This window comes from Bombina bombina, chromosome 1, assembly GCF_027579735.1.
Source record: "Bombina bombina isolate aBomBom1 chromosome 1, aBomBom1.pri, whole genome shotgun sequence".
Classification (NCBI taxonomy): domain Eukaryota; kingdom Metazoa; phylum Chordata; class Amphibia; order Anura; family Bombinatoridae; genus Bombina; species Bombina bombina.
This window is the reverse complement of record NC_069499.1, coordinates 456520136-456540245: the sequence shown is the minus strand read 5'-3', so window position 1 is coordinate 456540245 and position 20110 is coordinate 456520136. Positions and strand designations below refer to the sequence as shown.

The 20110-nt window shown below is 35.6% G+C and overlaps 1 protein-coding gene across 1 annotated transcript in view; it reads left to right on the top strand.

The window, feature by feature from the left end:
- LOC128658546 (dynein axonemal heavy chain 11-like) overlaps positions 1–20110 on the top strand; it is a 1692686-nt gene that overhangs the window by 1371597 nt on the left and 300979 nt on the right. The window contains 2 exon segments of the mRNA XM_053712841.1: positions 5355–5537; positions 19155–19256. Of these exon segments, the coding sequence (XP_053568816.1) occupies positions 5355–5537; positions 19155–19256 (285 nt within the window).

The window sequence follows — 20110 nt, the reverse complement described above, 5'->3', positions numbered from 1 at the left end:
TGTGTAAAGGGTCTTTTCATATGCAAAAGAAGGGGGAGGGGGGGAGTGTCTTATTTCCCACTTGCAGTGAGCTTTCCAGCTACCTTTTCAACAAAGCTAAACTGAAAGCTTCTAAGTACGTTTTTAAACAGTTTTATACTGGATTTTTATATCGGTATCAGTGCATCTTATTCTTTATAGTAGTGTCTATTACATGCAGTTATATCAAAATGAGTGTATACTGTCCCTTTAACATACTTTGACCATAGAGGATGAAGGTTGTACATTTCAAGATTTTTATTTTAAATGGCTAGTACTATGTATAAATTGGTTTGTTTTTATAAAACCTAGGACCAAACGTAATAGGGGTGTGGCTTTGTGCACCATTAGAATATGTGGAGACCAAGTCATGATGTTGTTCAGTCTCCCCCATCAGAAGCATTCAGAAAGTCTCTGTCTATGGGTGCTTCTTAATGGTACTTGTCTTCACAGCACACACAAAGTGATGTTATGCTGACAGTTACATAAATGATACACATATAGAGAAGCCATTGGAGGTCCCCACCCCCCTTATTCTACAGTTTTGCATAGTAACCTGCAACTCAGAGTTCTTAAAGTGATGGTAAATTCAAAAGATTCAATATTTGCCATTTGATGTAAAATGTAAAAAAAAAAAAAAATTGATGGAAACGCACAATTTTTAAACTCAATGTAGTAATATATATCTAACTGCTACTTTTCTATGGCATCCACCGGCAGCCCTGACACAAAACACTTTTTTTTTTACTTTTTTGCTGTTGTCTAAACCAAATAATGAAATTTTTTGCATGTTTCAATCCCCAAAAAACACAAAAAACGGATCTTTTGCACGTGCGCTAGCGATGTCATGCATTCATGACTGGCAAAACAAGGAAGTAGAAGGGGGCGGAGCATAAGAATGCCAGAACAGATCAGTAAGCTTGTAATGTTAACAACAAATATATTATATAATAACATAAAAAGTTAGCGACTAATAAAAACATAGAGGCCTAGATTTAGAGTTCGGCGGTAGCCGTCAAAACCAGCGTTAGAGGCTCCTAACGCTGGTTTTGGGCGCCCGCTGGTATTTGGAGTCAGTGATTAAAGGGTCTAACGCTCACTTTACAGCCGCGACTTTTCCATACCGCAGATCCCCCTACGCCATTTGCGTAGCCTATCTTTTCAATGGGATCTTCCTAACGCCGGTATTTAGAGTCGTTTCTGCAGTGAGCGTTAGAGCTCTAACGACAAGATTCCAGCCGCCTGAAAATAGCAGGAGTTAAGAGCTTTCTGGCTAACGCCGGTTTATAAAGCTCTTAACTACTGTACCCTAAAGTACACTAACACCCATAAACTACCTATGTACCCCTAAACCGAGCTCCCCCCACATCGCCGCCACTCGATTAAAATTTTTAACCCCTAATCTGCCGACCGCCACCTACGTTATACTTATGTACCCCTAATCTGCTGCCCCTAACACCGCCGACCCCTGTATTATATCTATTAACCCCTAACTTGCCCCCCACAACGTCGCCGCAAGCTACTTAAAATAATTAACCCCTAATCTTCCGACCGCAAATCGCCGCCACCTACGTTATCCCTATGTACCCCTAATCTGCTACCCCTAACATCGCCGACCCCTATGTTATATTTATTAACCCCTAATCTGCCCCCCACAACGTCGCCGACACCTACCTACACTTATTAACCCCTAATCTGCCGACCGGAGCTCACCGCTATTCTAATAAATGGATTAAACCCTTAAGCTAAGTCTAACCCTAACACTAACACCCCCCTAAGTTAAATATAATTTTTATCTAACGAAATAAATTAACTCTTATTAAATAAATGATTCCTATTTAAAGCTAAATACTTACCTGTAAAATAAATCCTAATATAGCTACAATATAAATTATAATTATATTATAGCTATTTTAGGATTAATATTTATTTTACAGGCAACTTTGTAATTATTTTAACCAGGTACAATAGCTATTAAATAGTTAAGAACTATTTAATAGTTACCTAGTTAAAATAATAACAAATTTACCTGTAAAATAAATCATAACCTAAGATATAATTAAACCTAACACTACCCTATCAATAAAATAATTAAATAAACTACCTACAATTACCTACAATTAACCTAACACTACACTATCAATAAATTAATTAAACACAATTGCTACAAATAAATAAAATTAAATAAACTATCTAAAGTACAAAAAATAAAAAAGAACTAAGTTACAGAAAATAATAAAATATTTACAAACATAATAAAAATATTACAACAATTTTAAACTAATTACACCTACTCTAAGCCCCCTAATAAAATAACAAAGCCCCCCAAAATAAAAAATTCCCTACCCTATTCTAAAATACAAATATTACAAGCTCTTTTACCTTACCAGCCCTGAACAGGGCCCTTTGCGGGGCATGCCCCAAGAATTTCAGCTCTTTTGCCTGTAAAAAAAAACATACAATACCCCCCCCCCAACATTACAACCCACCACCCACATACCCCTAATCTAACCCAAACCCCCCTTAAATAAACCTAACACTACCCCCCTGATGATCTTCCTACCTTGTCTTCACCATGCCAGGTTCACCGATCCGTCCTGGCTCCAAGATCTTCATCCAACCCAAGCGTGGGCTAGACATCCACTGAAGAAGTCCAGAAGAGGGTCCAAAGTCTTCCTCCTATCCGGCAAGAAGAGGACATCCGGACCGGCAAACATCTTCTCCAAGCGGCATCTTCTATCTTCTTCCATCCGATGACGACCGGCTCCATCTTGAAGACCTCCAGCGCGGATCCATCCTCTTCTTCCGACGACTAGACGACGAATGACGGTTCCTTTAAGGGACGTCATCCAAGATGGCGTCCCTCGAATTCCGATTGGCTGATAGGATTCTATCAGCCAATCGGAATTAAGGTAGGAATTTTCTGATTGGCTGATGGAATCAGCCAATCAGAATATAGTTCAATCCGATTGGCTGATCCAATCAGCCAATCAGATTGAGCTCGCATTCTATTGGCTGTTCCGATCAGCCAATAGAATGCGAGCTCAATCTGATTGGCTGATTGGATCAGCCAATCGGATTGAACTATATTCTGATTGGCTGATTCCATCAGCCAATCAGAAAATTCCTACCTTAATTCCGATTGGCTGATAGAATCCTATCAGCCAATCGGAATTCGAGGGATGCCATCTTGGATGACGTCCCTTAAAGGAACCGTCATTCGTCGTCTAGTCGTCGGAAGAAGAGGATGGATCCGCGCTGGAGGTCTTCAAGATGGAGCCGGTCGTCATCGGATGGAAGAAGATAGAAGATGCCGCTTGGAGAAGATGTTTGCCGGTCCGGATGTCCTCTTCTTGCCGGATAGGAGGAAGACTTTGGACCCTCTTCTGGACTTCTTCAGTGGATGTCTAGCCCACGCTTGGGTTGGATGAAGATCTTGGAGCCAGGACGGATCGGTGAACCTGGCATGGTGAAGACAAGGTAGGAAGATCATCAGGGGGGTAGTGTTAGGTTTATTTAAGGGGGGTTTGGGTTAGATTAGGGGTATGTGGGTGGTGGGTTGTAATGTTGGGGGGGGGTATTGTATGTTTTTTTTTACAGGCAAAAGAGCTGAAATTCTTGGGGCATGCCCCGCAAAGGGCCCTGTTCAGGGCTGGTAAGGTAAAAGAGCTTGTAATATTTGTATTTTAGAATAGGGTAGGGAATTTTTTATTTTGGGGGGCTTTGTTATTTTATTAGGGGGCTTAGAGTAGGTGTAATTAGTTTAAAATTGTTGTAATATTTTTATTATGTTTGTAAATATTTTATTATTTTCTGTAACTTAGTTCTTTTTTATTTTTTGTACTTTAGATAGTTTATTTAATTTTATTTATTTGTAGCAATTGTGTTTAATTAATTTATTGATAGTGTAGTGTTAGGTTAATTGTAGGTAATTGTAGGTAGTTTATTTAATTATTTTATTGATAGGGTAGTGTTAGGTTTAATTATATCTTAGGTTATGATTTATTTTACAGGTAAATTTGTTATTATTTTAACTAGGTAACTATTAAATAGTTCTTAACTATTTAATAGCTATTGTACCTGGTTAAAATAATTACAAAGTTGCCTGTAAAATAAATATTAATCCTAAAATAGCTATAATATAATTATAATTTATATTGTAGCTATATTAGGATTTATTTTACAGGTAAGTATTTAGCTTTAAATAGGAATCATTTATTTAATAAGAGTTAATTTATTTTGTTAGATAAAAATTATATTTAACTTAGGGGGGTGTTAGTGTTAGGGTTAGACTTAGCTTTAGGGGTTAATCCATTTATTAGAATAGCGGTGAGCTCCGGTCGGCAGATTAGGGGTTAATAATTGAAGGTAGGTGTCGGCGATGTTAGGGAGGGCAGATTAGGGGTTAATACTATTTATGATAGGGTTAGTGAGGCGGATTAGGGGTTAATAACTTTATTATAGTAGCGGTGCGGTCCGCTCGGCAGATTAGGGGTTAATAAGTGTAGGCAGGTGTCGGCGACGATGTGGGGGGCAGATTAGGGGTTAATAAATATAACATAGGGGTCGGCGATGTTAGGGCAGCAGATTAGGGGTACATAGGGATAACGTAGGTGGCGGCGGTTTACGGAGCGGCAGATTAGGGGTTAAAAGTGTAATGCAGGGGTCAGCGATAGCGGGGGCGGCAGATTAGGAGTTAATAAGTGTAAGGTTAGGGGTGTTTAGACTCGGGGTACATGTTAGGGTGTTAGGTGCAGACTTAGGAGGTGTTTCCCCATAGGAAACAATGGGGCTGCGTTAGGAGCTGAACGCTGCTTTTTTGCAGGTGTTAGGTTTTTTTTCAGCTCAAACAGCCCCATTGTTTCCTATGGGAGAATCGTGCACGAGCACGTTTTTGATGCCGGCCGCGTCCGTAAGCAACTCTGGTATCGAGAGTTGCATTTGCGGTATAAATGCTCTACGCTCCTTTTTTGGAGCCTAACGCAGCATTTGTTTGAACTCTCGATACCAGAGTTAAATTTATGGTGCGGCCAGAAAAAAACCCGCGGAGCGTTAACAGCCCTTTTACCGCCGAACTCTAAATCTAGGCCATAGTGTTATAAAAGAATACATTGTCTGAAATTGTAAAAATTACCATCACTTTAAGGAGTTAAAATGCTCTAAACACCTAATCTTTTTCTAAAAAAAGGTCTTATTTAAAAGTAAATATTTTATCAGAATGTTTTACTTAATTGCTTGTTCATTCATTGATCTCTAATGGTGCACTATCTTCATATATATTAACGGACTAACAAATATTTTGTCACAGCACTAATGTTTAAATGATGTCCTTCTAGGTTGATGAATTCCTTCAAAATCTTGTAACTTTTGATAAAGCGCATATTCCAGAACCAACAGTCAAGGCCATAAAAGATGACTATCTAAGTGATCCTGAATTTAACCCAGAATTTGTACGTACAAAATCGTCAGCAGCAGCAGGCTTGTGTGCATGGGTTACAAATATTATTAGATACCATGAGGTAAGTGTTGATATTTGTTTAAGGAATTCCATTCTTTTCTAATCCTCTTTCGTCCTATAAAGCCTTGCACAGACATCCCAACTCTTCCTGAAGTTCAGGGAGTCTCCTTGATTGTAATAGCGGCTCCCTGATGCCAGCAAATGGACTGCAATCTCCCTGAAACTCCAAGTACCATGGTCCAATGTTGCCCAAATCCGGAAAAGTGTTTCTTTAAGGAATGCCTTTAGTTGCTGGGACATTATAGAACCCTCAAAGCATGCATCAGTAACTAAAAATCCCCCACTGATATTAATAAAATAAAAAAACAAATACTAATTTATTTACTGCACGTAATTAAACTTCGTATTCTAAAATATTTACACATTTAACAAGCGTACGATCACTGGAAATAGGTTTGTTGTATGTGCTTGTGCAATAAAGCTACTTTTATTTTAATGTGACTTTAGTGGGAAGCTACTTTAATGATAAATCTCTATCTTATTTAGGGTTTCAAGGTGTCCAATATATAACTGGGGGGGGGGGGGGGGTGGCGTCGCAATAGCGGGTGAAGCCACCTCCCTGAAATTAGTTTTTGCAGGTTGGGATGTCTGCTTGCATAGCTTACAAAACTTCCTAGGAACCCTAATTAGTAGAAATAAGTATTTTGCTTTTTGGATGAATACATGTGAGTCTTTTAAATCCTTCTAATTTTTAGAATGAGAAATAGTTGCCAGAACGTAAATCTACTCTTGTAGTGTTTGAGCAAGTATTTTGCCAGCCATCTCCTTTCATACCATATGAGTAATCATTTTAGAACTATTGTAAAAATAAGAATAAGCTTGTTGCAATAAGGTGATAAATGAAAAATAACACCTTTGTGATGCTGAGTTACCAAAAATATCAAATTCAGCGCAGTAAGTTTCAACATGCTAGAGTAAGTGTATAATGACAAATTATAGGGTAAAAAAAGGTGGCTTTAATCTGCACTAGTACCAATAAGGGAACAAATGCTATTCCTATGTTAGAGTCCTCTCACTAGCTCAGTAAACTCAACCACAACCCCTTCATAGCTTTAACTCTAACCACGCCTGACCAAAATTAACCTTTTGTCTCTTGGACCCTACTCAATGCAGTAAGTCATAAGAATGATCCTTCCACTATAAATGTGCAACGCTAACAAATTTGTTTAATTTCATTTTCATTAGTTAAATAAATCATTTTGTTTAGGGAAATTAGTCAATACTAACTAAACCTATTGACCCCTAAACCGCTGCCCCCCCACTTTGCCAACACTACCTAAACCTACTAACCCCTAAACCACAGTTCCCCGACATCTCTGACACTAACTAAATCACTAACTAAAGCTATTAACCCCTAAACTGCAGTTCTCTGACATCGCCGACACTAACTAAACCCCTAAACTGCCGTACCCAAACATCACTGACACTAACTAAACCTATTAACCCCTAAACCGCAGTTCCCAGACACTAACTAAAGCTATTAACCCCTAAACCGCAGTTCCCCAACATTGCCAACACTAACTAAATCTATTAACCCCTAAACCCCCATTCCAAAACATCAACACTAACTAAACCTATTAACCCCTAAACCGCAGTTCACCGACATTGACGACACTAACTGAAACACTAACTAAACCTATTAACCCCTAAGCCGCCGTACACCCACAAGGCCAACACTAACTAAAACTATTAACCCCGAAACCGCCGACCCCCACAGTGCAACAACCTAATCTAAACTATATTAACCCCTAAACCTTACACCCCCTAACTTTAACATAATTAAAATAGAACTAAATTAAAGTTACAATTATTAACTAACTACCTATTTAAAAATAAATACAAACTTACCTGTGAAATAAAAATAAAACCTAAGCTAGCTACAATATAACTATTTACTATCTAGTGTAAATAAATACAAACTTACCTGTGAAATAATAATAAAACCTAAGCTTACACTGATAAAACCAATACAGAGAATCAGTAAGAGACTGAAAAAGGGTACAAATGTAGCACTCTATGAACGTATTAATGTAACATAGGATGTGTAAGAATTGAAACAAATTAAAATATAACTTTTACTAGATCAAGTTAAAAACAGGGGATTTACAAACATTTTTAAAAGAATTTGGATGTACTACCTATTAGCTATGTAGTGTACCTACTAGCTATTGGGAGACCTATACCCTTGTAAGGTGGTGTGTAGTCTCTAGATAAATCAAATGACAGGGTTATCTCTGGTTTGTTACTCTAGATACAAAATTAGGTGAATTGCCATAAACACTTGAGACTAATAAGTTTGGATCACTGCTGTGAACCACAATCATCCAAAGGAACTAGAAAGTCTTATTGATTCTCATTTGTTACCTGTTAGTACCACAATGAATTGTGCTAGAATTTCTTTAAATAATAATATGAGTACTTAGTCGATAAGCTCTAATACTGAGTTATTAATTCTCATTTATTACCTATTAGTGCCACAATAAATTGCGCTAGAGTTTCCTTAAATAATGTTGTGAAAACTCTAATATTGGGTAACCTTTGGTTATCATTTTAATTGTTTACTCACAAGTGTATAGGGGGGTAATGGAGTTGATACCTGCAGTACTATACAGCGTGAAGAGTCTGAGAAACTCCTTGTGCTACCTCTTAATACTGTAATAAACTGTACTTATATTTCCATTGGAGTAGTTATATAGAGTCAATTATTTACCTACTATAGTAAATTAGAACCATTCATTAAGTGTCGCTGGTTAGTATAAAAGAGGTCAGACCTTTATAATGGCACTTGCAGTGCTATAAGAGTTGAAGAGTCTAATAAACTCCTCGTTTTACCTATTAATACCGTGATGATAGTACCTGCAGTGCTATAAGAGTTGAAGAGTCTGATAAACTCCTCATTTTACCTATTAATACCGTGATGAACTGTATCTATATTTACATAGGAGTGGTTATAAAGAGTCAATTATTGAACTCTAATCGTATATTGGAAACATTCACTTGTTAATATTAAAGAGATCAGACCTTTGTATAGATGTTACCTTATTGGTACCACTAATAGTACTGTAAAAAGGTAAATTGTATTTGTTTATTACTTCTATAGATATCTAGGTATATTATAGATTTGAATCAGTCTGGTATGACTTCTATAAATATCTAGCTAAAATATAGATTTGTATAAGTCTAGTCTAAATTTGGTATTACCTATGAGTAAAAAAAGGTTTCTTGTCTAGCTAGTATGGCTGAATAGCTTGCACTAGACACCGCAGTTGCGGCAATAAGATTTTTATACTATTATTTCATTGTCATTTAAGTAAGGTAGTCTATCAACAAATTTTAGTTAAAAGCAACATGTAAGGAAGAACGGGGGGACGCCACTGACGCGTTTCGCCGTTGTGGCTGTATCAAAGGCCCTTTGATACAGCCACAACGGCGAAACGCGTCAGTGGCGTCCCCCGTTCTTCCTTACATGTTGCTTTAACTAAAATTTGTTGATAGACTACCTTACTTAAATGACAATGAAATAATAGTATAAAAATCTTATTGCCGCAACTGCGGTGTCTAGTGCAAGCTATTCAGCCATACTAGCTAGACAAGAAACCTTTTTTTACTCATAGGTAATACCAAATTTAGACTAGACTTATACAAATCTATATTTTAGCTACATATTTATAGAAGTCATACCAGACTGATTCAAATCTATAATATACCTAGATATCTATAGAAGTAATAAACAAATACAATTTACCTTTTTACAGTACTATTAGTGGTACCAATAAGGTAACATCTATACAAAGGTCTGATCTCTTTAATATTAACAAGTGAATGTTTCCAATATACGATTAGAGTTCAATAATTGACTCTTTATAACCACTCCTATGTAAATATAGATACAGTTCATCACGGTATTAATAGGTAAAATGAGGAGTTTATCAGACTCTTCAACTCTTATAGCACTGCAGGTACTATCATCACGGTATTAATAGGTAAAACGAGGAGTTTATTAGACTCTTCAACTCTTATAGCACTGCAAGTGCCATTATAAAGGTCTGACCTCTTTTATACTAACCAGCGACACTTAATGAATGGTTCTAATTTACTATAGTAGGTAAATAATTGACTCTATATAACTACTCCAATGGAAATATAAGTACAGTTTATTACAGTATTAAGAGGTAGCACAAGGAGTTTCTCAGACTCTTCACGCTGTATAGTACTGCAGGTATCAACTCCATTACCCCCCTATACACTTGTGAGTAAACAATTAAAACGATAACCAAAGGTTACCCAATATTAGAGTTTTCACAACATTATTTAAGGAAACTCTAGCGCAATTTATTGTGGCACTAATAGGTAATAAATGAGAATTAATAACTCAGTATTAGAGCTTATCGACTAAGTACTCATATTATTATTTAAAGAAATTCTAGCACAATTCATTGTGGTACTAACAGGTAACAAATGAGAATCAATAAGACTTTCTAATTCCTTTGGATGATTGTGGTTCACAGCAGTGATCCAAACTTATTAGTCTCAAGTGTTTATGGCAATTCACCTAATTTTGTATCTAGAGTAACAAACCAGAGATAACCCTGTCATTTGATTTATCTAGAGACTACACACCACCTTACAAGGGTATAGGTCTCCCAATAGCTAGTAGGTACACTACATAGCTAATAGGTAGTACATCCAAATTCTTTTAAAAATGTTTGTAAATCCCCTGTTTTTAACTTGATCTAGTAAAAGTTATATTTTAATTTGTTTCAATTCTTACACATCCTATGTTACATTAATACGTTCATAGAGTGCTACATTTGTACCCTTTTTCAGTCTCTTACTGATTCTCTGTATAAGTTTGTCTCCGGTACAAGCACCTATCCCTATCAGACACACAATACTGGAGTGTACTAACACCAAGTACACTCATTATTCTATGAATTAATAGGGGAACGTTAAAATATACCAATTAACTGAGTAGTGCCATTGTCTCCTCTCCGGTTTTACTGATAAAACCTAACATTACTAAAAATAAAAAACCTAACATTACTAAAAATAAAAAAACTAACATTACTAAAAAATTAAAACTACAATTACAAAAAAATAATAAACACTAAAATTACAAAAAATAAAAAAACTACCATTACAAAAAATAACAAACGAAATACAAAATAAAAAAAAATCCTATTCTAATACCCCGTTTAAGAAAAAAAACAAAAAAAACACCAAAATAAAAAAAAACTAATCTATAATAAACTACCAAGGGCCCTTAAAAGGTTAACTGCTCTTTTGCAAAAAAATAAAAACAAACATCCCCTAATATTACACACCCCCACCCCCCAAACGCAACAAAATAAAAATAAACCTAATCTACCCATTGCCCCGAAAAGGGCATTTGTATGGGCATTGCCCTTAAAAGAGCATTCAGCTCTTTCTCGGCCAATTAAAAAAATAAAATGCCTAATTTAAAAAAAAAAAACCTTCAAAATAAAAAAAAATCCTAATCTATACTATAATCACGTTTGTAATGCGTCCATTGGTGTCGCCAGTTGGCGCAAGGCAGCCAAAAGAATGTTGGCTGCGCGCGCAGCCAAAATAATCCACTTGGATGCAGCAAAGCTGCATCCCCGTGGATTCCAAAAATGAACCCTGCCATTTTCAGAATCCACCTGGATGCAGCGTAGGCAAATCCAAAGCCTTAAACAAAAAAAACACGGAATGCAAGGTACCCCAAATTGATTGCGGTACTTTGCATTCAATCTTTAGTGTAGTGAAGAGGAGCCTCCATGCCGCCGAGGACTACCGCCACCGAGGACCGCCGCCATTCAGGACCGCCACTGAGGATCCACGCCACCATGTTGCCTTTCGCTCTGGATGAAGATAGAAGATGATAGAGCCACCTGGAAGAAGACCTTCTCCGCTGGACTTCAGGAACGGTGAGTACCTATTTGGGGCTTAGTGTTCAGATATATTTTTTTTAAAGATCAGGGATTTGATGGGCTGAAAAATAGCTGATTTCCCTTTTAATGGCAGTAAAAGAGCTGAATGCCCTTTTAAGGGCAATGCCCATACAAATGCCCCTTTAGGGGCAATAGGTAGTTTAGATTTTTTTTGTATTAGTTTTTTTTATTTTGGGGGTTTGGTGGGTGTGGGTTTTTTACTGTTAGGGGGTAATTATTAATTTGTTTAGGTAAAAGAGCTGTTTAATTTAGGGCAATGCCCTACAAAAACCCTTTTAAGGGCTATTGGTAGTTTAGTATTAGATTAGGGGGTGATTTTATTTGGCGGGGGGATTTTTTCTTTTTTATAGGGGTATTAGTTTAGGTTTAAAAAAAATTCTGTAATTTTAGCTTTGGGGGTTATAGTTTTTTTTTTTTTAAATAGACTGTCCTCTGGGCGGGCTTATTGCCTAGTCTATAATAAACTATCAATGGCCCTTAAAAGGGCCTTTTGTAGGACATTGCCCTAAAGTTAACAGCTCTTTTGCTAAAAAAAATACAACAAACACCCCCTAACATTACAAACCCCCACCCCCCAAACCCACAAACTAAAAAAAAACTTAACTAAAAAAACCTAATCTACCCATTGCCCTGAAAAGGTCATTTGTATGGGCATTGCCATTAAAAGGGCATTCAGCTCTTTTTCAGGCCCATTAAAATAAATAAAAGCCCCAATCTAAAAAAAAACACCCCCCCAATAAAAATAAACAACCTAACACTAACCCGAAATTTGGTACTCGCAGTTGCTGAAGTCTGGCGAACGATCTTCATCCAAGCGGCAAAGCATCTTCATTCAGGTGGCTCAATCTTCATTCATTGCGGGACTGGCATCTTCTTCATCCCTGTGGAGGCGAAGCGGTCGATGTGCGGAGGCGGAGGTCCATCGGCCCAACGTGGAGGTCCTCTTCATGCAATCGTTCTCTGAACACTGAGGATTCAATGCAAGGTACTCCTTTTATATTGGGGTATTGTTGCATTCCTGTTGGCTTAAAAATTTAAATCAGCCAATAGGAATTCGAGCTGCTTAAATCCTATTGGCTGATTGGAACAGCCAATAAGATTTAAGCAGCTCTCATTCCTAATTATTGATTCAAATCAGCCAATAGGAATGAGAGCTGCTTAAATCCTATCGGCTGTTTAAATTAGCCAATAGGATTTAAGCAGCTCTCATTCGTATTGGCTGATTTAAAATTTTCAGCCAATAGGAATGCAACGATACCACACTATAAAAGAGGTACCTTACATTGAATCCTCAGTGTGCAGTGGACGATTGCATGAAGAGGACCTCCATGTCGGACCAATGGACCTACGCCTTGACCTCCGCTTCCGCGCATTCACCGACCGCTCCGCCTCCGCTGGGATGAAGAAAGAAGATGCCGGTCCGGAGATGGATACAGATGGGGCTGCCTGGATGAAGATCTTTCGCCAGACTTCAGCAACTGTGAGTACTGATATTGGGGTTAGTGTTAGGTATTTTTTTTTTTTTTTGGGGGGTGTTTTTTTTTAGATTAGGGCTTTTTTTATTTTAATGGCCAGAAAAGAGCTGAATGTCCTTTTAAGGGCAGTAAAAGAGCTCAATGCCTTTTTAAGGGCAATGCCCATACAAATGCCGTTTTCAGGGCAATAGGTAGATTATTTTTTTTTAGTTAGGTTTTTTTTATTTTGGGGGTTTGGGGGTTGGGGGTTTGTAATGTTAGGGGGTTCTTTGTTTTTATTTTTTTGCAAAAGAGCTGTTAACTTTAGGACAATGCCCTACAAAAGGCCCTTTTAAGGGCCATTGGTAGTTTATTATAGATTAGGGTGTTTTTATTTTGGGTTGTTTTTGTCTTTTTCTAAAACGGGGTATAAGAATAGGAATAATTTTTATTTTTTTGGATAATTTCGTTTGTTATTTTTTGTAATGGTAGTTTTTTTATTTATTTTTTTATTTTAGTGTTTATTTTTTTTTGGAATTGTAGTTTTAATTTTTTAGTAATCTTAGGTTTTTTTATTTTTAGTAATGTTAGGTTTTTTTATTTTTAGTAATGTTAGGTTTTATTAGTGTAAGCTTAGGTTTTATTTTTATTTCACAGGTAAGTTTGTATTTATTTTAACTAGGTAGTTAGTAAATAGTTGTATTGTAGCTAGCTTAGGTTTTATTTTTATTTCACATGTAAGTTTGTATTTATTTTTAAATATGTAGTTAATAATTGTAACTTTAATTTAGGTCTATTTTAATTATGTTAAAGTTAGGGGGTGTTAGGTTTAGGGGTTAATAGTTTAATTTTGGTTGTTGCGATGTGGGGGCCGGGGGTTTAGGGGTTAATAGGTTTAGTTAGTGTTGGCGATGTTTGGGAATGGCGGTTTAGGGGTTAATAGGTTTTGTTAATGTTGGCGATGTTTAAGAATAGCGGTTTAGAGGTTTATAGCTTTATTTAGTGTTTCAGTTTGGCAATGTCGGGGAACTGCGGTTTTATGGGTTAATAGGTTTCGTTAGTGTCGGCGATGTTTGGGAACGGTGGTTTAAGGGTTAATAGGTTAAGTTAGTATCTGCGATGTTGAGGAACTGCGGTTTAGGGGATAATAGGTTTCGTTAGTGTCGGCGATGTCGGGGAACGGCGGTTTAGGGGTTAATAGCTTTATTTAGTGATTTAGTTAGTGTCAGCGATGTCGGGAAACTGCGGTTTAGATTAGAACAATGAAAAATTCCGAATATGAATAATAGATCCGAAAATTCGGAAACTGATTTATTCACTTTTGGAATGTTTCGGGATTTTAGTTATGGTGCAGATTCGTAAATTCTGATGCATTCAAATCTGTCTACCTTCCACTACTGCATTTAAACTTTATCTTAATTGTTAATACTAAGTATTATTTTAATTCCCCTAGCATAAACAAAACAGTGTGCTGTTCACATTACCCTACAACATCTGATTGCTAGCATAGCAGACAACCTGTTATTTACTGACCCTAGGCTTTGATAAGTTCCTACTATGACCACCCTTACCACATAAACACATTTCAATCAAAATCATAATATTTACTATTGTAGCTTATCTATCATGATTAATTCTAACATAATTAAGCCTAATAAGCTTTTTCCCTAGTACTGCCAACATAATAAAGCCTAATTGTGAACCCCTTTCTATATAAATCTCTTTATAACCTAACAATTATACTTAATTACCTGGTAGCATCCCTAAAATATATAAGGCACCTAAAGCCCTTACCACTACAATACCAACTTTCTATCCTAATTGCACCCATTGCAATACCATTGAATGCTGACCCCAATCATACACCTACCAGAAGAAGGCATGACAACTCCTCCAGTGCAAGATACCCTCAAGCAATTACAACCATCTATAATAGTCCCTCCCACATGAACCATTTACAGCAACCAAGTACACCCTCCCCCACATGACCTCTTACTTCAAAATCTCTTGGCCTTCAATGGCCTGCCTTTATGACCCACCATCACCACAAAACTCTGTCAGTGCTCAAAAGCCCCTAAAACACCTATGGGAGCTATTCACCCCTAGACCATGTTCACACCCCAAAAAACCTAACACCAATCCAAAAAATACCCTATTGAGAAGTAGGAAACACCCATTTCTCACCCCCATGCAATGCATATAATATGTCTATTAAAAACAAAGTGGTTTTATATTTAATTTGTGATCAGACAGTCTATGTTTAGTTATAATAACCACAAAGAGGAAGTCTTACATTTAATCAGCCTTGCAATTTCCATTGACTGGTTAGAATTGACCACAATTGTGATACATATGGAAAAAAGGATTGATTAAAAAAAGCAAATGAGGTTATCAGATTTTTTATGATTTATTATTTTTAAGGTATAAAACTTGCCAGTTTTGATATTTTGAATAGGGTAACATTTAATTTACCTCTACCTGATTTTTATCATTTTTCTCCTGCATTAATTTATGTATATTCATTTTTTTGGTCTAGAACATTACCTAAATTAAAAAATGCTAATCCTACGGAGAATATGGAATTATTGGTTTGTATTCTCGAAACCCCTGAGTTCTGACGTTTTAATCCGTAGGTCTTCTGATGCAAGAGCCTTAAAACAATATTTATTATATACAGCAATTTTTTAACAGTTACCAAATACCTCAAAAAGAGTAGTGCAAAATGGCTGAAATTGCAATACTTAATAAATTATTCATATTATGAAACCATGCTATAGATGATTCATTCAATACCTATTTATAGCTTGATAGTCTATCACAACTGTGACTATATTTTAAGGGAATTGTGGTGAAAAACATGCTTTAGTATGTAAAATCTTGACATATGTATCCCTTTATGGATGATTAACACTACTTTGTTGGCTTTGTTGTTATAATGTACAAGAATTATTTTCTGACAGATGAAATTTCCAATGATAAATTCTTCTATTCCTTTATTTCTGATTCTGACTATGTTGTTTTCTACCTTTTCATATTGTATATGATGCATGTGGGAAAGCAAACTTGGGAGTGTTACAATGCATATGATTAAGTGCTTTGTTCGTGCTTGTATGTCAATCTATTAATATGCTGTTAATTCAAATGTTAGCATGATGTATTCTATAACGTTTAGCACATTCATCACAGGTGGATAGAAAACTTAGACAAAGGTGTACGTTCTCATTAATTGTGAAAGGCCCTATTCATCTTAAAGGAGTGTAATTAATGTTAGTTGGAATGTTTCATTTTTCACTGTTTGTCATGATTAATATTTAGCTTTCCTTGTGTTATTTATCAATCTGCTCCCATATCTCCCGGACACTTCAAAAAGATGTATGTAAGTATTTGCATGATATTTGTTCTTGTAACTATTGCATTAGATTGTAAATATATATACAGTATATATCTATATATATATTTTTTTATTATTTATTTATTTGTGTTTAATATTTTTAGCCATAAATGATATTTGGCGTTTTTCTGTTAGTTGTATATTAATATGTGTCATTTGTTTGGTGCATGGAATTAAAAATAGTTGGAAATGAAAATCGGTATAATGTATAAGAGATAGAAAACATTTTCATATTCTATTTCTTTTTGATCTCCACATGTCATCTTTATCATTGTTTATGTGTACTTCACTGAAATACTATGTTTTATTCTAAACATAATGCTATATGGGAATGGGGAAGGGGTAAAATTATGGGGAAAGCACGGCTAAATTATGTAGTGAAAGATTGAAGAGGTATGGATGGAGGGGGATGTTGCCTGTGGTAAGAAATGAGACTGAAGCTCACGGTGGGTAGGGAAAGGAGTTAAAGTTAGTGATGTTGTGGTAAAGTTGGTGTGAGTTGGGGAGAAGGATTATGTAAATTCTATAGAAAAAGGGGGTCCTGAGATGTAGGTAAGTGTATGTGTGTGCTTTATTAAATGTGTGTTTTCAATCTGTGTATGTATGTGAGTTCCTAACAATTCATTTTGTATGTTTGAATCTGAATTGTTAAGTGTTTATAAATAGAAACAGCAATGCAAAAAAAAGACTCTCTAATCTCTGCACCTGCAGAAAGCTTTTGTGTCTTAGTCAGGAAAGAAGGTCAAAGGTAAAGACAATGACGTGCACTCCAACTCTTTTTAAAGTGACTATGGTAATGTTGCTAGGCAGTATTCTCTAACTAATCCCTAATTGTGACACTGACCTACATGCATCAAGTACATTGTGAAGAAACACATTTCTCAGTTCCATTGTTGCACAGATACACAAAAAAAGTTGCCAAAATATTTGCTTTCACTAGATATTTTGTATATCAGCTCCATTTGCACATCTAATTGATCTAGCACTCTTTTTCTACCTTTCTTCAAGTGGTGGCTTAATAATAATATTATCTTATGAACATGAAGAAAGGGATTTATCCTTAAAGGGACACTGAACCCATATTTTTTCTTTTGTAATTCAGATAGAGCAGCAATTTTAAGCAACTTTCTAATTTACTCCTATTATCCATTTTTCTTTGTTCTCTTGCTATCATTATTTGAAAAAGAAGGCATCTAAGCTTTTTTTTGGTTTCAGTACTCTGGACAGCACTTTTTTATTGGTGGATGAATTTATCCACCAATCAGCAAGGACAACCAGGTTGTTCACCAAAAATGGGCCGGCATCTAAACTTACATTCTTGCATTTCAAATAAAGATACCAAGAGAATGAAGAAAATTTGATAATAGGAGTAAATTAGAAAGATGCTTAAAATTTCATGCTCAATCTGAATCACAAAAGAAAATTTTTGGGTACAGTGTCCCTTTAAGTACAAAAATGTTACTGTTAGTTAATTAAAAAAAAAAGCATTTAAACCGAATAAAAAGGCGAAGCAGCGCTAAAAAAAATCTATAAAGCAAATAATAAATTAGACACAAATAATAAAAATATATTTACTCATTTTTTGAACAACGCGTGTATACGTAGTTCGGCTTGATTCGATTGCAGCTCCACGTTTTATTCCCACTTGTTCAGTGCAAGTATCTGTTTTTATCATATGTCTCACATATTCATTGGCTATGTTTGTATGATTTGCATTAAGAGATATTTGGAATAATACTGTTAATTTTTTACTTTTTATTTTGGGCTTTGTTGCAATATTGGTAAAATATATTTATATTATTTCAATGTCAGATTTATTATTTCATTTATAGATTTTTTTAGTGCCACATCATTTTTATTCAGTTTATTATTTTGATAAGTCAGCTGCTCACTATATAGAACTTAGTATTTTCAAGTAATATAGATTCATTATATGGTAGAGCTTCATACTTGAAACTACACTGTCTTGTTTTACACACTGAGCAAAACATTACTTTTGTTCAAATGTTCATAAAAAAAGCATCTCTCTCTAAACCCCTTAGTTCCTTACCCTAATACATTTTACAAGACCCTGTTGCTAATGACTTTTATAAAATCCTTCACCTGTAGGAGAATAATTTACGACATACAAAGTATCCTCTTGACTATAAAGACAAAATCCGTAGTTGCTAACATTTTATATATATTCTAGAGTTAAATGTCTTATTCTAATATCATTGAAGATATACTTGCTGCCTCTACATAATCTATTTAGCTTTAGGATAGACTTTTCTTAAAAATATGCAAACAGAGCTGCAAACAACCTGTTCATTAAACCATTTGAGATTGTACTATAAAAATGAATAGTTATATGTAGTAAAACATCTTTGCAATATACTTTCATTATTTATTTTGTCCCCTTTTCCAATGATTTAATGGTGACAATTGTGGGCTTTTAATTTCCTGTTAAAAATGGAAGACTCCAGATGAAATGTAACACTGCTTAATAGTTGTCCCTAATTGGCGTCGGTGGAAAAGGAAACCTAGATTACAACATTTCAGCACCCATTTGCTTTGTGGCCACTAACAATTTTCACTTACACAAATCCTTACAAATAAATGAGAACAGGATTTTGATTCTTCACCACTATTATTCAGATGTAATTGTTTTACATGAAATAATGATAAGCTGTAACGTAAATGAAAAATGTTTCAGGTTATTAAAAAAACACATTTAAAAAGTAACTTTAACCAAATGATGTTAAAACAACCATACAAATCATGTACTATTAAACTGTAGGGTAACATTTTACAAAATCTATAATTTCTATTTTCTGCAGGTTAATTGTGAAGTGGATCTTAAACGCCAGTCACTTTTTCAAGCAAACACAGATTTGGCTGCAGCAGCTGAGAAGCTAGAAGTAATTCAGAGAAAACTTGAAGTACGTTATTGTTGGTATATAATATTTCACATGGACTTTAATTAAAGTAATATTGTGTGTTCTGTTTTTAAATTTGAACAAGGTAAAACTATCTGAATGCAATGCAGCAGTGAGATCACTAATCACAGCCTCGTGACTAGAATGTTGTAAGTAGAGATCTCATATACAGTAAGTTGAGATCTTGCTTCATATGAAATCCACATGCAATAATGTTATGGCTGAAATGTTGATGTAAGGTACATTAGGGTTGGTGTTAAACACCAAAATAATTAAAGTGACAGTCTACACTAAAAATGTTATTGTTTACAAAGCTAGATAACACCTTTACTACCTATTCCACAGCTATGCACAACTAACATTGTTATATTAATTTACTTTTTAGAATTTAAACCTCTAAATTTCTGCCTGTTTCTAAGCCACTACAGACAGCCTCTTATCACATGCTTTTTTATTAGCTTTTCACAACAGGAGACTGCTAGTTCATGTGGGTCATATAGATAACATTGTGCTCTCTCCCGTGGAGTTGTGCATGACACTGCCCTAATTGGCTAAATTGCAAGTCACTAGGTAATAAATAAATAGTCATGTGATCAGGAGGCTGTCAGAAGAGGCTTAGACACAAGGTAATCACAGAGCTAAAAAGTATATTAACATAACTATGTTGGTTGGGCAAAACTAAGGAATGGGTAATAAAGGGATTATCTATCTTTTTAAACAATAGCAATTTTGGAGTTGACTGTTCCTTTAACTCCCACGGCAGCAAAGTCATCTTTGACACGTGGCACAGGTGAGATCACTGAGGCCTAGTTCTCTGTTTTTACTGTGACAAAATTGCAGCAGGCATAATGTTCCTT